Genomic DNA, 16,394 nt, shown 5'->3' with positions numbered 1-16,394 from the left:
AAAAAATAGATAGAATTTTAAACAAAATATCTATGGTAAAATATGAAAGTTAATATCCTGGTGTGTGAACAGTGAAATGACCACATCTTTTTAGATTTATAGTAACAATAATAATCATAATATCGAAGATGATTAAACAAAAACAACAAGAAGAAGAAAACACTTTTTTCTTGCATGAGTTTATCCCTTGATCATTTAAGCCGTGTACGAAGTGCATAAATAAGACCAGTAATAAAAATCCCACAATCTCAATTCCCAAACAAATAAGATAACACCAGTCGAATTGAAAACACAAAAACAAAAGCAAGCTCAGAGCTTCATTTATTACCGCTATAGTTTATGCCTTACACGCACATGCCATTGGATAAACCATATTAAAATCTGTATATGTTTTGAGGATAAAACAGAATAAAGAAACAAGGAAGAGTATGTAAGTAATCCAATAAGAAGATGCCACGTTCTCCACAAACTGACATCATTTTTACTCCTTGTAGCATGATAGTATCCAGTAGATCACCCACTCTATCGGGTCATGCCTTGTCCAAATACCGGAGCCGATGGAACCACGGTGCCACTTGGTCCCTGCAAACTCTCTTGCCAACCTGATAATTTCCAAATAAAAAAAATAGACAAAGTTAATTTATAATTTTGCTATCCCAGATTTGCAACTGACCAAGGAATATAAGGGTGAAATATATACCACTAGCCATATCGAATCCACGGTGCTCGAGCTCGCGGTACTCTTGGCACAGGGCGCAAGACTCACAGCAGCAGTGAACCAAACAGTCATTGCAAGGACTCTCCACTAACATGTATTGCGTCCTTAATTTGGACCGGTAGAGGCAAGAGTACAGGCAACTGCAACCAGTGAAGCACATAAGCAATCCATAAATTGCTCCACTCACAGCACAAGCTGCAAAAAACCAAAGAATTCTTTCATAAAAATCACAAATAATTATATAGAAAAAAAAAAGAAGTAACATCCAAAATCAACTAGACACGCGACAATTGATTGCTAGCAAATTATCAGCAATGAACAATAAAGCCTACGAACCACTATATTATTTACTTACGTGTTGTTCCTCTATCTGTAATCTCAGCAATCCGTCCAAAAGTGATACATGGACACCAACACGTGAGGCAACCTGCAATTAATAGGAACAGGTTAAATATAATAATATAGCTAAAGATTCATAGCCCATGTTCTATTTTTACACGTGGCCAAAACGAAACTAAAAGGCTATCTCGCCTGTTCATGAGAACTTGTACTTACAACCAGGGACATCGGAACAACAATCACAGAGGCCAGAGGACCAACGAGCCTGCTGGCCATGCTGCCGCTGTTGATGATGATATTGGGGATGCTGCGGATTCTCATTGATATACGGGCTTGCATATCCCACTGGAATGCCGGTCACGGGGGGTGGGTATGCAGGCTGTGGCTTTGTGTCTATTTCAAGGGCTGATGCACCTGGCTTTGATGGATCCATGGCGATGATTTATCTGGAGCTAGATATTATGAATCGATCAAAAACTATTCTGGGAATTGAAAAATGATTAAAGGTATTAAGTTTGAGAGATAATTAGGTCGTGGTTTGGTATGGTGTTAGATAGCTATAACTTTATTGGAAGCATTTATATAATTAACATGAGCAGATTTGGATGAGACTTTCTTTTCACCTTATTGCAGGGACCCAGACATGAATTGTTCTTCTCGAGTTGCGTTTTTGTGACATCACTTGCGTTGTTTTTTTCTTTGACGCGGAATGAACAGTGGCTGCGTCATGGCGGCATTCGCAGTCGTTCACTTGTTCAGAACATTTTCAAGACAGGATACTGATTAACGTGTTTGTCATGCTGATGCTGATGATTAATGCTTTTAAAAAAAATTATTTTTTTATTTTAAATTTATTTTTTATATATTTTAAGATATTTTTAATGTATTGATATTAAAAATAAATTTTTTAAAATAAATAAAAATATTATTTTGATACATTTCAAAATAAAAAAATATTTTAAAAATAAATAGTTACCACAATAACAAATATTATAGACCCGTTTGGGTGTGATAAAAGATGTTTTTTTAAGTGTATTTCATTTGAAGATATATTAAAATAATATTTATTTTATTTTTTAAAATTTATTTTTAATATCAACATTTTAAAACTATTTAAAAACACATAAAAAAATTCTAAAAATATAGTTGCACGCAATAGCAATAACTAAATGGACGGCGACTTCTCCTTGCAATCAAAATTGAATTGGATACGGCAAGTGTTATTTATTATCGTCGGAAATCATTCAATCGTGAAACTATATTTAAGGATTTTTCATAATTTATTGCTATTATGAACGTTTTGACCTAAAACCCTCCTAACTATATATGATCCCGGGGAAATCAAAGGAAAAAAAAAAACAAAAAACCCAGAGAAAGAGAAGCATGAAGGAGAATATACTGATGGAATTTCAGGATACATCTTTGTGACAACCTAAAAACCTCAGGCGTACCTCTCGAGTCTTGATAAAATAAAACTCGGGTATGCATCCACACAAACTCAATTAGTATAAAGTTACTCCTCAATTAGTATGAATTCGACGTGGTTATTGTTTCTAATTCGTTATAGATACTGAAATCCCTTGACGGTTGATTTAATTGAGGGTTTATATATATATATATATATATATATATATATATATATATATATATATATATATATATATAAATATGGTACGTTGGGTGATGTTATTAATACATGGACCGTAATTCGAGTGAAGATGTGTAGTATTATACATGTATAAGACCGAGTTTCGCGATTGTTCTCAAAGTGGGGAGAGGCCATGACTTGGTCAATATAAACGTCCAAATTAACACCATTTTCACGCGGAAATAGCTGGTAAAGGTAGGTCGAGAATGCGTGTAACGTAAAGTAACGTGACCAGGAGAGTAGAAAGAAAGCAAAGAGTTAGAGGGTCGAACGGAATAAAAAACTGACTGACGTTCAATTAAAATAAATTTAAATAGTCGAGAATCATTCAAAATATATACAAATTAAAAAAGCAAAACTTGGAATATGTTTTATAATAACATAATGTCACTCGTCGATTTATGTTAGAATCATTCAATGTCACGTTTTATAAGAAGAACATGCTTAAGGAAGGAAGGATATATATATATGAAAAAGATTAAACGTGTACTTTGTATATGTTGGGTATACGACCAAAGTCCCACATTGGCTAGAAATGGGGAGGATCATGGGTATATAAGGATGGACAAATATCTCCATTGGTATGAGGCCTTTTGGGTATAGCCCAAGAGCAAATCCATGAGGGCTTAGGCCCAAAGTGGACAATATCATACCAATGTGGAGATAAGTGGTGTCCATAGTCCTTACAAGTGGTATCAGAGCCAGACCCCGGAGTTAGCCATGATGGATGAATCCTCGGAATGCCGAACAGAAGGTGGTGGGCCCCCAATCACGATGTAATCCATGGATCAGCTCTATTGGATAGGCGGTGTGCTCCCTTCATGGACGTGTCCTGATCCCAACACGGTGAAGAGGAGTTGACCTAGAAAGAGCAAAACTCTCAAGTCAGGTAGTGCTCTCCGGATGCTTCATGGACGTGTCCTGACCCCAACACGGTGAAGTAGAGAATGAATAATCCTGGTTGGTTGAGAGTGGACGGATGGATGATCGGTTTGAGGGGAGGCTCGGTGGTCCTTTGTTCGAGGGGAGGATTGTTGGGTATACGACCAAAGTCCCACATTGGCTAGAAATGGGGAGGATCATGGGTATATAAGGATGGACAAATATCTCCATTGGTATGAGGCCTTTTGGGTATAGCCCAAGAGCAAATCCATGAGGGCTTAGGCCCAAAGTGGACAATATCATACCAATGTGGAGATAAGTGGTGTCCATAGTCCTTACAGTATATATATATATCAAAATTTTCAAAAAATATAAATTTAATATTTATTCAAATAAAAAAATTATCAGATAAAGTTTATGGATATAAATATTGAATAGTCTTAATTTATTGTTGTTGTTGTTATTATTAATTTGATGAGCCATTTTCACCCAGTAAGCAGATGATATAACAATAGCGAGGCCCATCATATATTCTTTGATGATGCGGTGAATCTTTAATGAGCTGTCGTTTTGGAAATTTGGTGGAATTAGAAAAGGTTAATCCGGGTTGTTCGGCTTAGGATCTAACCACCGGGTTGATCAATTATTACCGGAGGTGGTACGTGGTTCCTGTTGAACCCGCCCGGTTGAGTTTTGGGGGGGGGGGGGGGGGGGGACGAGTTACGAAGGAGGATGCACATCATTCTATAGCAGGATAGAACTTGGAAGTGCCGGTAGTGTTAAGAGAAACAAGTTATTATCAGATACCTAATATTACCGTGAAATTGAATCAGCTGCCCTGTACGATATACAAAGCCACAAATACTGCGAATCTTGTTTCGTCCCTGTTTGGTACTGAGGTTAGTATTGTGGTTGTCATTTAAAAAAAATTATTCTATAAAAAGTGTTTTTATTTAAATTTAATTTGAAAAAATATATGTTTGGTTAAAACTAAGATTAAAATTGAGGTTGAACAAAACATAGTTTAATGTGTTTGGTTACAAAAATGTTTTTCAAATTTGAGGTTGTAAAATAATTATAAAATATATTTAATTTAAATATTCTAGATTTAACTACTGTTATTACATCATGAAATAAATAATATTGATATCAAATTTTTTTTATTATTCCATTAAACTATATGCAATGTCATCACATATGAAATCTATCCAACAATGACTATATTTTCCATGGTTTCTTAAGCACGCAACAACAAAAACTAAATTTTTTGTTACGTCATCAAGCGATCTTCTTCTAATTTTTTGAATAAAACACAATTAAAATAAAAATAAAAACTGAAATCTTTTTAATTGGGTCAGGCCCGGCAAGAACATAATTGGAATTGCAATCAAATTCCACAAATGTTATGCCATCATGCAATATCTTTCTAATTTATGTAGTGTTATTAAATAATATTAATACTAATTTTTCGAGTAAAACTCAATTTTTTTAAAAAAAATTTACAATTTCATTACGTATAAAATTCATTCAACAAGAACTACAGTTTCCATGATTTTTTACGCGTGCAATAAAATTAGGTAAAATATTATCAGGAATAAAATTGAGATTACAGTCCGAGTAAATTTAATTTCAATTCACCTTAAATTAATTTTTTAAAAAAACAAAAAAAAATATTATTCACGTAAACAGTGCGAGTGAATTAATTCACTCACACTGGTTTTACAAAATATAATATATATAAAAAAACTAAACTTTTTATGTGAACAGTGAGTGAATTTTAATTCACTTACACTGTTCACTCACACTCATTTTTTGAAATAATAATAATAATAATAAAAACTGTTTATATAAATAATACAAATAAATTTTAATTCAGTTGCTATTTTAGTGAAATGTGCGACAATGAAACTTGTCCACTATTGTGAATCGTCCCTCACGAGACACAGTAAAACGCTACTTGTCGAAAACCTGCGGTAACATAGTGAGTCCTACTAGCTGGAAGCAGTTTTTTTTTTTTAACCAAATGTTTTTAGTGTGGCTGCGGGTAAACTTCACCGCAACCACATTACCAATCAAACAAATATTGGTCAGGTGCCCTTTTCGGCTAAAAGAAAATTAAACGATGAATGCTCAATTCTCTTCCCGTTTTGTAATTTTTCAATGGAGTTTATTTCATTTTCTAAACGCTGATTTTTACAAAGCATAGTAAATTACTAGTTAATCAGCATTCGTTCGTATCCGTCACATAAATAAAAATTTAAAACTTAAAAAAATAATATCAAAGCCATGGGAAATTCTTAGGTGATGTTATTAAACTTTATTAAATGGATAAATCTTGAAAACTCTTAAATTAGCTCGAGTTTTAAATTAAATTGTGTAAGAATTTTACTGACATGAATTGATTAATTTCACGAGTTTAAAATAACCTGAATGACTAGTAAAAATATAGTTTTTTTTTAAATAATTTTAAGATGACAACTCTATTTTTAAATATTGAGAAGATTATATATTAAGTTAACCTTGGTTATCCAATGACTTGGATCATAGACTGTACGAGGTTGAAAAATTTTGTTTTTAAAATTTATTTAATTTAATTATATATTTATTTAAAAAAATAAATGTTTGTAAAATTAAGTATCAATCCAATATTGAAATATTTATTTTCTATTGGAATAACTTTATAAAAAATATATCAAAATAAATCATAAAATTTATTTTTTAATAAATATAATATTAAAAATAAAATAAAAAATAATTATAAAAAAATATCAGGCTAGAAAAAAAGAACACAACAAGTCCGATGGGCAAGCCCATCTTGTTTCCTTCCACCTTTGTTTTTTTTTTTTTTTTTTATCTTTGATTCGATTTTCGTGTCTTGCTTACGCTATTCCTCCTTCCAAGCTTCGATATTTTTCTATTCTTCAATGTGAGTCCATCCACTCTCGATCTCTAGAGACATGAAGAATCCAAATAATATATCACAAAACACTCACCGATTTGATGTCCAGATAATTACTTGATATAGTGGCGAGTATAGAAAAATATATCAAAACAAATTATTAGTAATAAAAAAAATTATAATCAACATAAAAGACAAAAATCAAATAATTTTTTTTTAATGAATGAAACACATAAAAGATGAATAGCAAACTTGAAAAGAAATGTCTTTTGTTGAAACATAAGGTGCTCTTTTAATTTTTAATTTTTTAATTTCATGCCCTCTTATTATAGAATTTATTAAAACAATTTTTTTTTTAAATCACTGATTTATTTTTTAATATCACAACAACCATATAAAAAATAAATTATCAACTCAAAACCCAACTACAAATCAAAAACTAAATTAAAAATTAAAAAAAAAACAATTTGTAAACATTACTTGATAAACACTAGGAATAGTTAAAATACTTGACCGTTGACATGCAATAAGTGAATTGATTTAGAGTCAATTTATTTTTGTATTTTAAAAATATTTTTATAAAATTATTTACATTAATTTTGTTAATGTTTTCAGATATTTTTAATATACTAATATTAAAATTAATTTTTTTTTAAAAAAATATTATTTTAAAAACACTTTTAAAAAACAATTATTATCACAATACCAAATGAACTTTTAATAATGACGTGTGAAGTTGTGGTTGGCCAGAACACTTGCTAAAAAATTTACATCTCGACCTCTAGTCCTATTTCCCTTTCATCCTTATAATTCGACTCGCACCACCAATCCCAAAATTTGTAAATGTTCTAAAACTACCAGTCATAATTAAATCACTAGTGGACTCTATCTACATGGTTTCCTTCTTATGTGTCGCTTGCTATTCCTGGTCTCATGAACTCTCTTTATAATTTGTCGATAATCTTACGATATTCTATCATTTACATGCACAAAAACTAAGGGTGAAATGAGAGGCTAGGATAAAATGAGCCCTTGTTTCTTCTTTCCTCATTAGCCAGGGACAATTATAATTGTTGACAATAATAGTGAGGGTGACCATTTTGCACACCACTAAAATCATCCTCCTTAATTTACATTGTGGAAATCAAGGGTGGGCTGAAAAGTATGCAAGTAGGCCTACTAAGGGAGCATTGATGTAAGTCGTGGGCTCTGACTCTTGAAAGAATGGCCTGGAATCTGGAAAAGCATCCGTGACGTTAGGCCCACCAACAACCGCACCAACATGCACGTTGGGGTTTGCATTTGGACTCAAGAAATAGCGAGACCCCTCTTTGCACCTAATGCGAGCAGGGTGCGCTCGCACTGATGGCAACGAGCTGCCCCTGTGGTGGATCCTCTGTGGATAACGGGCACCATATCCGACCATGTATGACATCCTCAGTGGATTATCTCCAAGAATGTAGTCCACCTGCCACGACACACATGCATTATCTGTAAAAGGTCTTCCCTTACTATCTTGCATTTTCTCTGATGACTAAAGCCAGTTTCATGGATGGACAGACCGTCCCAAGAATTATCCCAATACAAACTGATCTAATGAGGATGCGAACTGGACACTGGGGCCTTTTCTTTATCTCTGGTTAACGGAGAACGAGGGAAAAGAAAAGTTACCTGACGTTTGGCCAATTGCTTGAGGAGGGCAGGGGAAGCTGTCTTCTCACCACATGGCACGGCCTTATTGGCATGGCTTAGATAATTAGAATACGCCAGAAACAGGAAAGACAACGACGTTACATGCTGCATGTTACTCCCTCCAGCCTTGAAGATCAGCCCACCTATTTCCATTCAGACAGAATAATTTAATAAGCCGCAAATACCTTGCTGAAAAGTCACATTAATTCTCTGGCTATTGGACATATATGACAGACTTGTTCATGTGACAATGTTCTTTTTTTCACAGAAAAGGAGCTAGGATTAAAGCTTAAATCTTGTGTGTTGATTGGGCAATAGAAATTGTGATTATATAATATTGCATACATTTATAAAAATGTGAAGAGAATACCTGGAGAATATTGAACTTGAGAATGTGAGATCCCAGGTAATATAGAACAGATAAAGCCGTCTGCATTGTGCTTGAAAGACTCGAAATATTCTGCTCTTCCCATTAAAACCTCCTGTTATAAATAAATTGAACAGAAAACTATAATATTGTATCTAAATATTAAGTTGTCTGATATTTTAGGCTCCATGAATATCGCAGCTTTATTTATCATGTTACAAGAAAATTCATTCCTGCACACAGATATATAAATCTTTTCTTTCTCCCCATGTTTCCTCCAGACTTTCCAGTCACCTAACATTCAAAGTTCAGCTAACAGAATTACTAAAAAACCTCCTTGACCGAAATAATGGAAATCTCTTATCAAAGAATTGTCACTTTCATTTTCAGGAAAAGTGGACGTCGAAGAGATAAAATGGCTCAGAGTATGGGACGGACAGAGACCCAGCCTTTTGGCACATGCTTCCGCCAGGATTCTAGTGATTTTGGGACCCACGAACAGCTCAAATCTTAAAAACCGGACACGTAAACTTTCAGGGCACTTCACGTTGGCACCTTTCGACTTTGATTTAGTGATTTTTTATTAAAAATATATTTAAATAGTATTTTTTTTATCTTTTAAAATTTATTTTTTTTATATAAAAAAATATCCAAAAACATGAAATCAATTTTTTTCAAATTATGATCTAACTGCAATTCCAAACAGGTTGAAGAGAGGGACAGCAGCACTCTGATGAATTCTCATCGACATTATTTTATATTCACTTCCCATGAAATGGTGCAAGTCGACATGAAAACCAGAACCAAATATAATCAATCATGTGCAATCATCAAAATTATAAAGCTTTTTATCATTGTTATCAAGATTATTTTATATTCACCTCCCATCTTTTCATATGCTCACAAGGATCTAAAAATTGCTAGCAGGGTCACAATTATAACGACGACCCCACAATAACATGGCTCGAGTTTTGCAGAGTTCATTTCCCTTTGATCTAGGCTTTATCCAAGCCTAACGTCTCTAGCATAAGACCTTAAACTGATCTGAAACTTAAGGGTCCAACAATGTGCCGAATCCACACTACCCTACCCCGCTCTAAACATGTTCATTACTTATCGTCGCGTGCTACACGTAGATTTTCTACTTTGTAATTCGGTTCTGGATAATAAGTAAACATTCCCCACATACCAAACAAAAACACAAGACAAGAAGAACAATGAATCAAATAAACATATTAGTAGTAGTTGCTAGTTAATGTTAGGAGCTAAGAAAGTTGAAAAAAATTTACCTTGGAAATGAGGACGTTAATGCCAGCATGCTTGTTATCCCAACCAAACTCATTGATGGTATCTCCAGCATGCAATATTACCTCGTTTTTCACTATGTACTCTCTGTATCTGCGCCTGCGTGAAGCCTTGTGCAACCACACTGCTCCCCAGAGCAACTCGTCCTGCAATATTATATTTGAAATTCACAATGAACATCATCCTTGGTCCTTTATTTATTCTCAATGCTTATCTAATGCGGTACGGCGGTTGCTTACCTGGTAACCATTCACATCACAGTAGAAAGGGCACACTGCAGAGTGCAGGCTACCACTGTACGCACCCCGGTGGCTGTCAGCAAAGTCGAAGACCTACAAAGAAACCGTTTCACACGAATACACACGACACAACGGTCAATTTCTCAATTCTCATGATATATATTCCAAAATACGCAAACGTCTAAAATGACAACCTGCTGCCACAAGCCTTCACCAACCCGTAATTGGATCATTTCAAAACAAGTTCAGGATCAATGTTTAAAATGGCAATTGTTTAATGTTACTAAACCACCCGAGTGCCTCATTCTCAGATAATAAAATTAAAAGAATAGCCTTTTATTTATTTTTTTACCAGCACAGGAGAATATAAATCCCAGTGCCTAAGCAGTTGGGCATATAAACATACAAAAAAATTATTGATCGTACAAGTCTAAGCTCACCCCCTTAAACTATTGTCCTTTTATTTGTATCATTTTTTGGTTTGGTTCCACATTATCATACCACTGATCGTTGAAGCGTATAGCAGGTACAAATGCAATCAATACACAACCCAGTTCGAGATAAATTCTTTTTCTTAGCCACATTAATTTGTCTTAATTATTTAATCTCCACCTCGCTTAATTTTCCAAAGGAAACCAATTGTTGAATAGCTATGTCACGAAAGATGCACACCACCACTACTTCTAAAACACTGTGTGATATAGACTATATCTTATAGAAGCTAACAATTATGGCATGTAAACAATAGTAGAGAAAACCTTTATGTGAAAACCACAGGTTTCAAAAACAGAAAAGCAAAACAGCACCAAGTGAGAAATCTGGAATCGATCACAAGTTGAGCAGAAAGTGAAATATCAAGAAGACAGTCTACAAGCACTAGAAAGCGAAAAGACGCCAGGCGTGAAAATGACGTACCCTAACGGCCCGATTGAGAAGCAACCTAGAGTAAGCAGGGTCACGTGAACGAAACACAATGGACGCAGCGGCCAATGCAGCGGCAGTTTCACCTGCAACGTCAGACCCTGGGTGAGACCCATCGATTTTATACACCGTTCTCAGTGTATCCATGTCCTCTGGCCTCTCCCAGCAGTTATGATCGGAATACGCGTCACCTAACTGAACATAAACGACGTTAGGCACCGCCGTTACTTTTAGTAAGTAATCAGTCGCCCATTTGACGGCCTTAACGGCGTTTTTCAACTCCGGTCCCATGTTCCTTCCGAAATCGATAATGCTCCATGACAACAACGTCGTAGTAAATGCCATTGGGAATCCAAACTTTATGTTATCCCCGGCGTCGTAGTATCCTCCCGTCAAATCCCTCTAAAGAAAGGTATAAAAAATGAAGTGAATTAACCCACTGATCAAAACAATGCAACAATGCAAGTTAATTGACGAGGAAGTTGTTATGGAATGAGAGTAATTACGCCAACAGAGGACCCGTCGTGCAAGGCGGAGTCGCGGCGCCACTTTACGCGTTGATCTGGAGGGAGCTTGCCGGAGCGCTGGCCTTCGAAGAAGAGAATGCTCTTGCGGAGAGCGTCGTGGTAGTCATGGCCGCCGCCTATGACTTGACGGGAAGTGAGGAGAAGTAACAAGAGAAATGCAGCGACGCGAAAATTTCCCAGAAAAGTGATTAGGGGTTTTCGCGCCATTTTCTCGAGGGTGGAGCAAAGATGAAAGGTGAAGAAGTGTTATGGGTTTTATAGTCGAAACAAAAGAAGGGTGTTGTCAATGGATTCAGGATAATGAACTGGTGAGTTGGCACCACGTGGATGTATATTACTGTATGGAATTAGAACTCCGATGCAAAGCATGCTTGGCCGGGTCAATTCGGGTTGTCGGGCAAATGGTTGCCCGAAAAAAGCCTCTAGTAGGTGCTCTTAAGAGGTTCTTTGGGGTCACTGCGAAGCAAGGATTGATAAAATGAGTGTCCATCGGACCATTAACGGTCGACACGTGTATAAGTGAAGGGCGGTAACCTTTCTCTATTTGCTAAAATCATTTATTAACGTTTAATTTATAACTCGTCCGGGAAAATAATTTAAAATAAAAAATAAAATCAATCAACAAAAACAAACATAAAAAACATTAAATAAATGTAAATTCGAGTAAGATCAACACCAACAATTTAAATATAAAAGATTAAAATAAAAAAATAAAATCAATCAACAAAAACAAGTATAAAAAATTAAACAGATGCAAACTTGGATAAAATTACCAAATTTTATGAGTCATACTATATAAACGAGATAACTTAATAAAAGATAAAACTATAAAAATGATGAAGTTTAATGTAAAAAAATTAATTTTAAATAATAAAATCAGAAAAAAATACTAAAATGTAAAAAATACCTGAATTAATTGACTAAATATATTATAAAATTGGGATAATCGGATTGAAATGAAAAAAAATATAAAGACTGTTTTTAAAAATAAATAATGTCTGATAATGTACCTAAAAAAAAATAAGTAGAAAAGAAAGCCACTGAAAGGAGACGTCACCTCACATGAAAGGATGGACCGGCTGCTTTTTATTTATAAAAATTATGTTATATTTATGAAAATACTAAATTGCCCTATAACCAAATCCATTATAATAAAAAAAAGAAAAACAGGGCGAAGAAATGAAGGCGTTACTTGATGCCAGTTAATATTTTTTTTTGCTTCTAAATATAACCATGTCATTTGATATTGCTTTGGAAATCAGGAAAATTCAGGTAGATTTTTTAAACTCAAGTTAATTTCTTCATTTTGTACTATGTGAAAATTTTACATCCGCTCAATTCCTTATAAAATTCATATTAAAATAAAAAATAAAAAAAATAATAAAGCATTACCTTTTAAAAGGGAGCTTTGTTAAATTTTTCAAGAAAAGAAAAAATATAATTATATTATTTTAGTAAATAGTTAGATATTTTTTGTTTTCGTGTTTGAAATTATATGGATGATTATTTTGAAAAATATTTTTTTTATTTAATTTTTTTTTAAAATAATATATATTTTTTATTTTTTAAAATTTATTTTTAATATTACCATTACCAAACAATTTAAAAACTTTTAAAATATGTTTTGAATTCATAAATAAAAAAACTAGTGTAAGGAGTATTTGTAAGCATAATCATAGTTATTTTTTAAAGTATTTTTTACTTATAAATATATGAAAATAATAATTGTTTTTATTTTTAAAAAATTATTTTTAATATTTGTATATTAAAATGATATAAAAAATATTAATTTAAAATTAAAAAAATAAAATATTTTAAATATTTTAAAAAGTAAGGGTGAAGGATGTGCAGGTAGATAATGACGATGAAAGGGAATGATTCCAAGGCGTCAGATAGGTTGACTGTTGGAGTTTCGGGACTGGGAAACATGTGGGTTTTCCGTTGGAAAGTTAATCTGTCAATCCATATAAAAAAAAATAATCCGTGAACTGTGAGAAAAAAGTGAGATAAGTGAACGGCGCCGTTAGAATCCCTGAGCTTTCGTGGAAAAATAAAAAATAAAGGTCCCAGGTCATCTCTCAAACCATGATGAAATTGGAGAAAACACATAGTTAATCACTGGTTGCCCGCGCTCAACTACGAGCTAGACCAGTTATTTTTAATTGTAAAAAAAAAAACATTTAAAGATGTGGATAATTTTTTTTAGTAATGCTTTTAAATTCGGATAAACAGGAAAAATTTAAAATTCAATTTATTTATTACCTAACACGAGTTTTCAATTACACAATATAAAAACTAACTCGATATAAATTAATAAAAACATGGATAGACTTAAAAAAATAAAAAAAATTGCTTTAAGTATTGAAACAGTTGATATTAAAAAAATAGGAATTAAATTTAATAAATTAAAAAAATTAAAAGAAGATTCAATTAAAAACAAAATAAACTTTTGAGAAATGAATTAAAATAAAAAAAATAAAAGAACAAATAAAAAAAATAATTTGAAGGGCTAATGTGAAAATAAATGGATCAAAAATTCAATGACTAAACACACTGCACAAGAAAAAAAGAAGTCAAGATGACTCGAATGACGCGACGGTATAATATTTTTGATCACTATAATCTGCTGCAAGTATCAATAACGTTTTGCTTTTTATTTTTGAAGAATACTACACTTCTACTAGGACCAAAAGATTATTATAAAAAAAATATTGAAATGAAGAATTAGCCTCACAAGCCATTTTCTTTTTAAAATCGAATCAAATGGTAATAGAGTTATTATATTATAGCAAAAAAAAATATAAAATACTCAATAAGACCCTAAACCATAGTTAAATAATTATTTATTTTCAAGGATAATAAATTATTTCACTGTATAAAAAATAACAAAAAAACTAAAATACCCCTTAATAATTCTAAAATAAGAAACAAACAAAGTGAAAAGACTATTTTATATTAAAAAAAAAACAATCTATCATGAGTTTTTTTAAACAGGGAACCACCAATTCATTATTACAATAAAGTCATGTATTTTTCCCACATGTTAGGTAGGTAGTTATTGTTTGGCCGGAAGGATAAAATAATCCAGTTATTGAGGAAAAGAACCTTCGTATCCTGTACCCCCTCGACTTGCCCGTTTCTGGTGCCCGCATCCATTCAATTCAACTCGAGCAAGCAGTTATGGCCACTCTCATCAGTTCCACGACTAATAAAATGATCCGAACCCTTGAATCCAACTCGAAACAAAACTTGACTCGAGCCCATGCCACGCGTGTTCGATGACTAGGCAGTGAACAGATAGTCAGTCATCTTCCCATCGTAGAAATCGTGGCTTCGTCCAGCTGGCATGACTCCACTGACACCGCAAGACTAGTGATTATACGCCTGTTTATTTTTGTGTTTTAAAAGTATTTTTGATAAAATTTAAATTTTTTTTATTAACTTCAAATTAATATATTTTTAGTATTTTTAAATTATTTTGATGTGCTAATATCAAAAATAATTTTTAAAAAATAAAAAAAAATCATTAGCATTTACTTCTTCGCATGCAAAGTACAGCAAACAAGCTTTTCTGGGGCGTGTAGCTTATTACTCTTGTCATGCCGTGTAATTTTTTTAAAAAATTAATATTGGTGTTTGGTTAATTTATTTATATATTTTTTAATTAATTTCATGAGTTTTAAAATTAGCGATCATATAAGTGTTTAGTAACCCTAAGATTTGTGAGATTTTAACTGATAATCTATATGAAAAAAAATCTAAAATCTGACCGGTTAAACTATACTTTTCATGATTATGTAATTATTAATACTTATCTTATTAGCTCACTTAAAAATAAATAAATAATAAAAGTAAAAATCACATTGTGAAAAAAATAAAAATATCTTACATGTGCTAAAAAAATATTTATTTTAGTTTTTAACTTTTTTTTCATATTTATCTCTTTCTCGATAGTTACCCGTGTAGCACTCTAAAAATTTCTCCAACCAGCCTCGCATTTCATTCACATAGCAAATCTTACTGCGATAATAATTTATGATAAAATCTGATACAGTAAATTTTAATCGAAATTAATTTGAATTTGAGTTCGGACTGTATCATTCCCATGCAGATCTCTCTCTCGTGGAGCAGGCGTTAGTATTTACTCAAGGAACACCATAAAAGTTCTCTTTTATTTATGGGCTCAATCCAAACGGTATCTACACATCTGTATTTATTTTACTCGAGGAAATACCAATTAAATGGTGGATGGCATTCAATAGGGATTTTAAATTCAAAATTAAATTAAATCTTACAATTTTCTCTCATGATTTTCTCTACATTTTATGAATAAAACGAGAGAATACAGTCGCAAATGTATATAGGAAAGCGTATAACTGGAAGAATTTGATAGAATATAGCACCACATGGAAGAAGAAGGTATAGCTTGTAGCATCGACCAATCAAATGTTTAAAATCTAAGAGGACGAGTTTCCTATTTAGTCATTAAAGTTTAAATCTTAAACTTGTAATAAGAAAATAATTTCCTGAGAATGAGATAACATGACCCTAAGGAGCTGCAGTGCAAGGCTCCAAGTGGGCCGCTTTATGACTGTATAGACCATGGCCGTAATTAACAACGGCAGCAGAAAAGGCCCATCTTACACGGGCCATTACCCATGGGTAATTGCCCTGTGATGTCTCCGAGTTTACAGGGCGAGCCGAGTATTCAACTCCAGAAACTGAACCAAGGTCTCAAAATATAGTCATTAACTGTCATAGTCATTATGTGAAGACAAACGACAACCTAAAAATATTGTATGTGGCAGTATTAAAACGCGACAAATCACAAGTGCTAAGAGAGTTGTAATAAAATCA

General features: G+C 33.0%; 2 protein-coding genes across 2 annotated transcripts; both read right to left on the bottom strand.

Annotated features, from left to right (window-relative positions):
* Window positions 1-283: 283 nt before the first annotated feature.
* Window positions 284-1,644, bottom strand: LOC133697894 (protein PLANT CADMIUM RESISTANCE 2-like). Its single transcript, XM_062120719.1, has 4 exons — window positions 1,274-1,644; window positions 1,074-1,145; window positions 701-913; window positions 284-602 (listed from the first exon to the last, which is right to left on the bottom strand). The coding sequence occupies exons 1-4, from the start codon at window positions 1,488-1,490 to the stop codon at window positions 523-525; spliced, it is 582 nt and encodes a 193-aa protein (XP_061976703.1). The 5' UTR covers window positions 1,491-1,644; the 3' UTR covers window positions 284-522.
* A 5,838-nt stretch (window positions 1,645-7,482) lies between these two features.
* On the bottom strand, window positions 7,483-11,908 carry LOC133696576 (endoglucanase 8-like). Its single transcript, XM_062118795.1, has 7 exons — window positions 11,517-11,908; window positions 11,005-11,412; window positions 10,090-10,182; window positions 9,835-9,996; window positions 8,549-8,660; window positions 8,158-8,321; window positions 7,483-7,954 (listed from the first exon to the last, which is right to left on the bottom strand). Exons 1-7 carry the CDS (start codon window positions 11,742-11,744, stop codon window positions 7,631-7,633), a joined length of 1,491 nt encoding a protein of 496 aa, XP_061974779.1. The 5' UTR covers window positions 11,745-11,908; the 3' UTR covers window positions 7,483-7,630.
* Window positions 11,909-16,394: the final 4,486 nt, after the last annotated feature.

The sequence above is a fragment of the Populus nigra genome, chromosome 6, assembly GCF_951802175.1.
Source record: "Populus nigra chromosome 6, ddPopNigr1.1, whole genome shotgun sequence".
Taxonomy (NCBI): Eukaryota; Viridiplantae; Streptophyta; class Magnoliopsida; order Malpighiales; family Salicaceae; genus Populus; species Populus nigra.
This window is presented reverse-complemented; position numbering and strand designations above follow the sequence as displayed.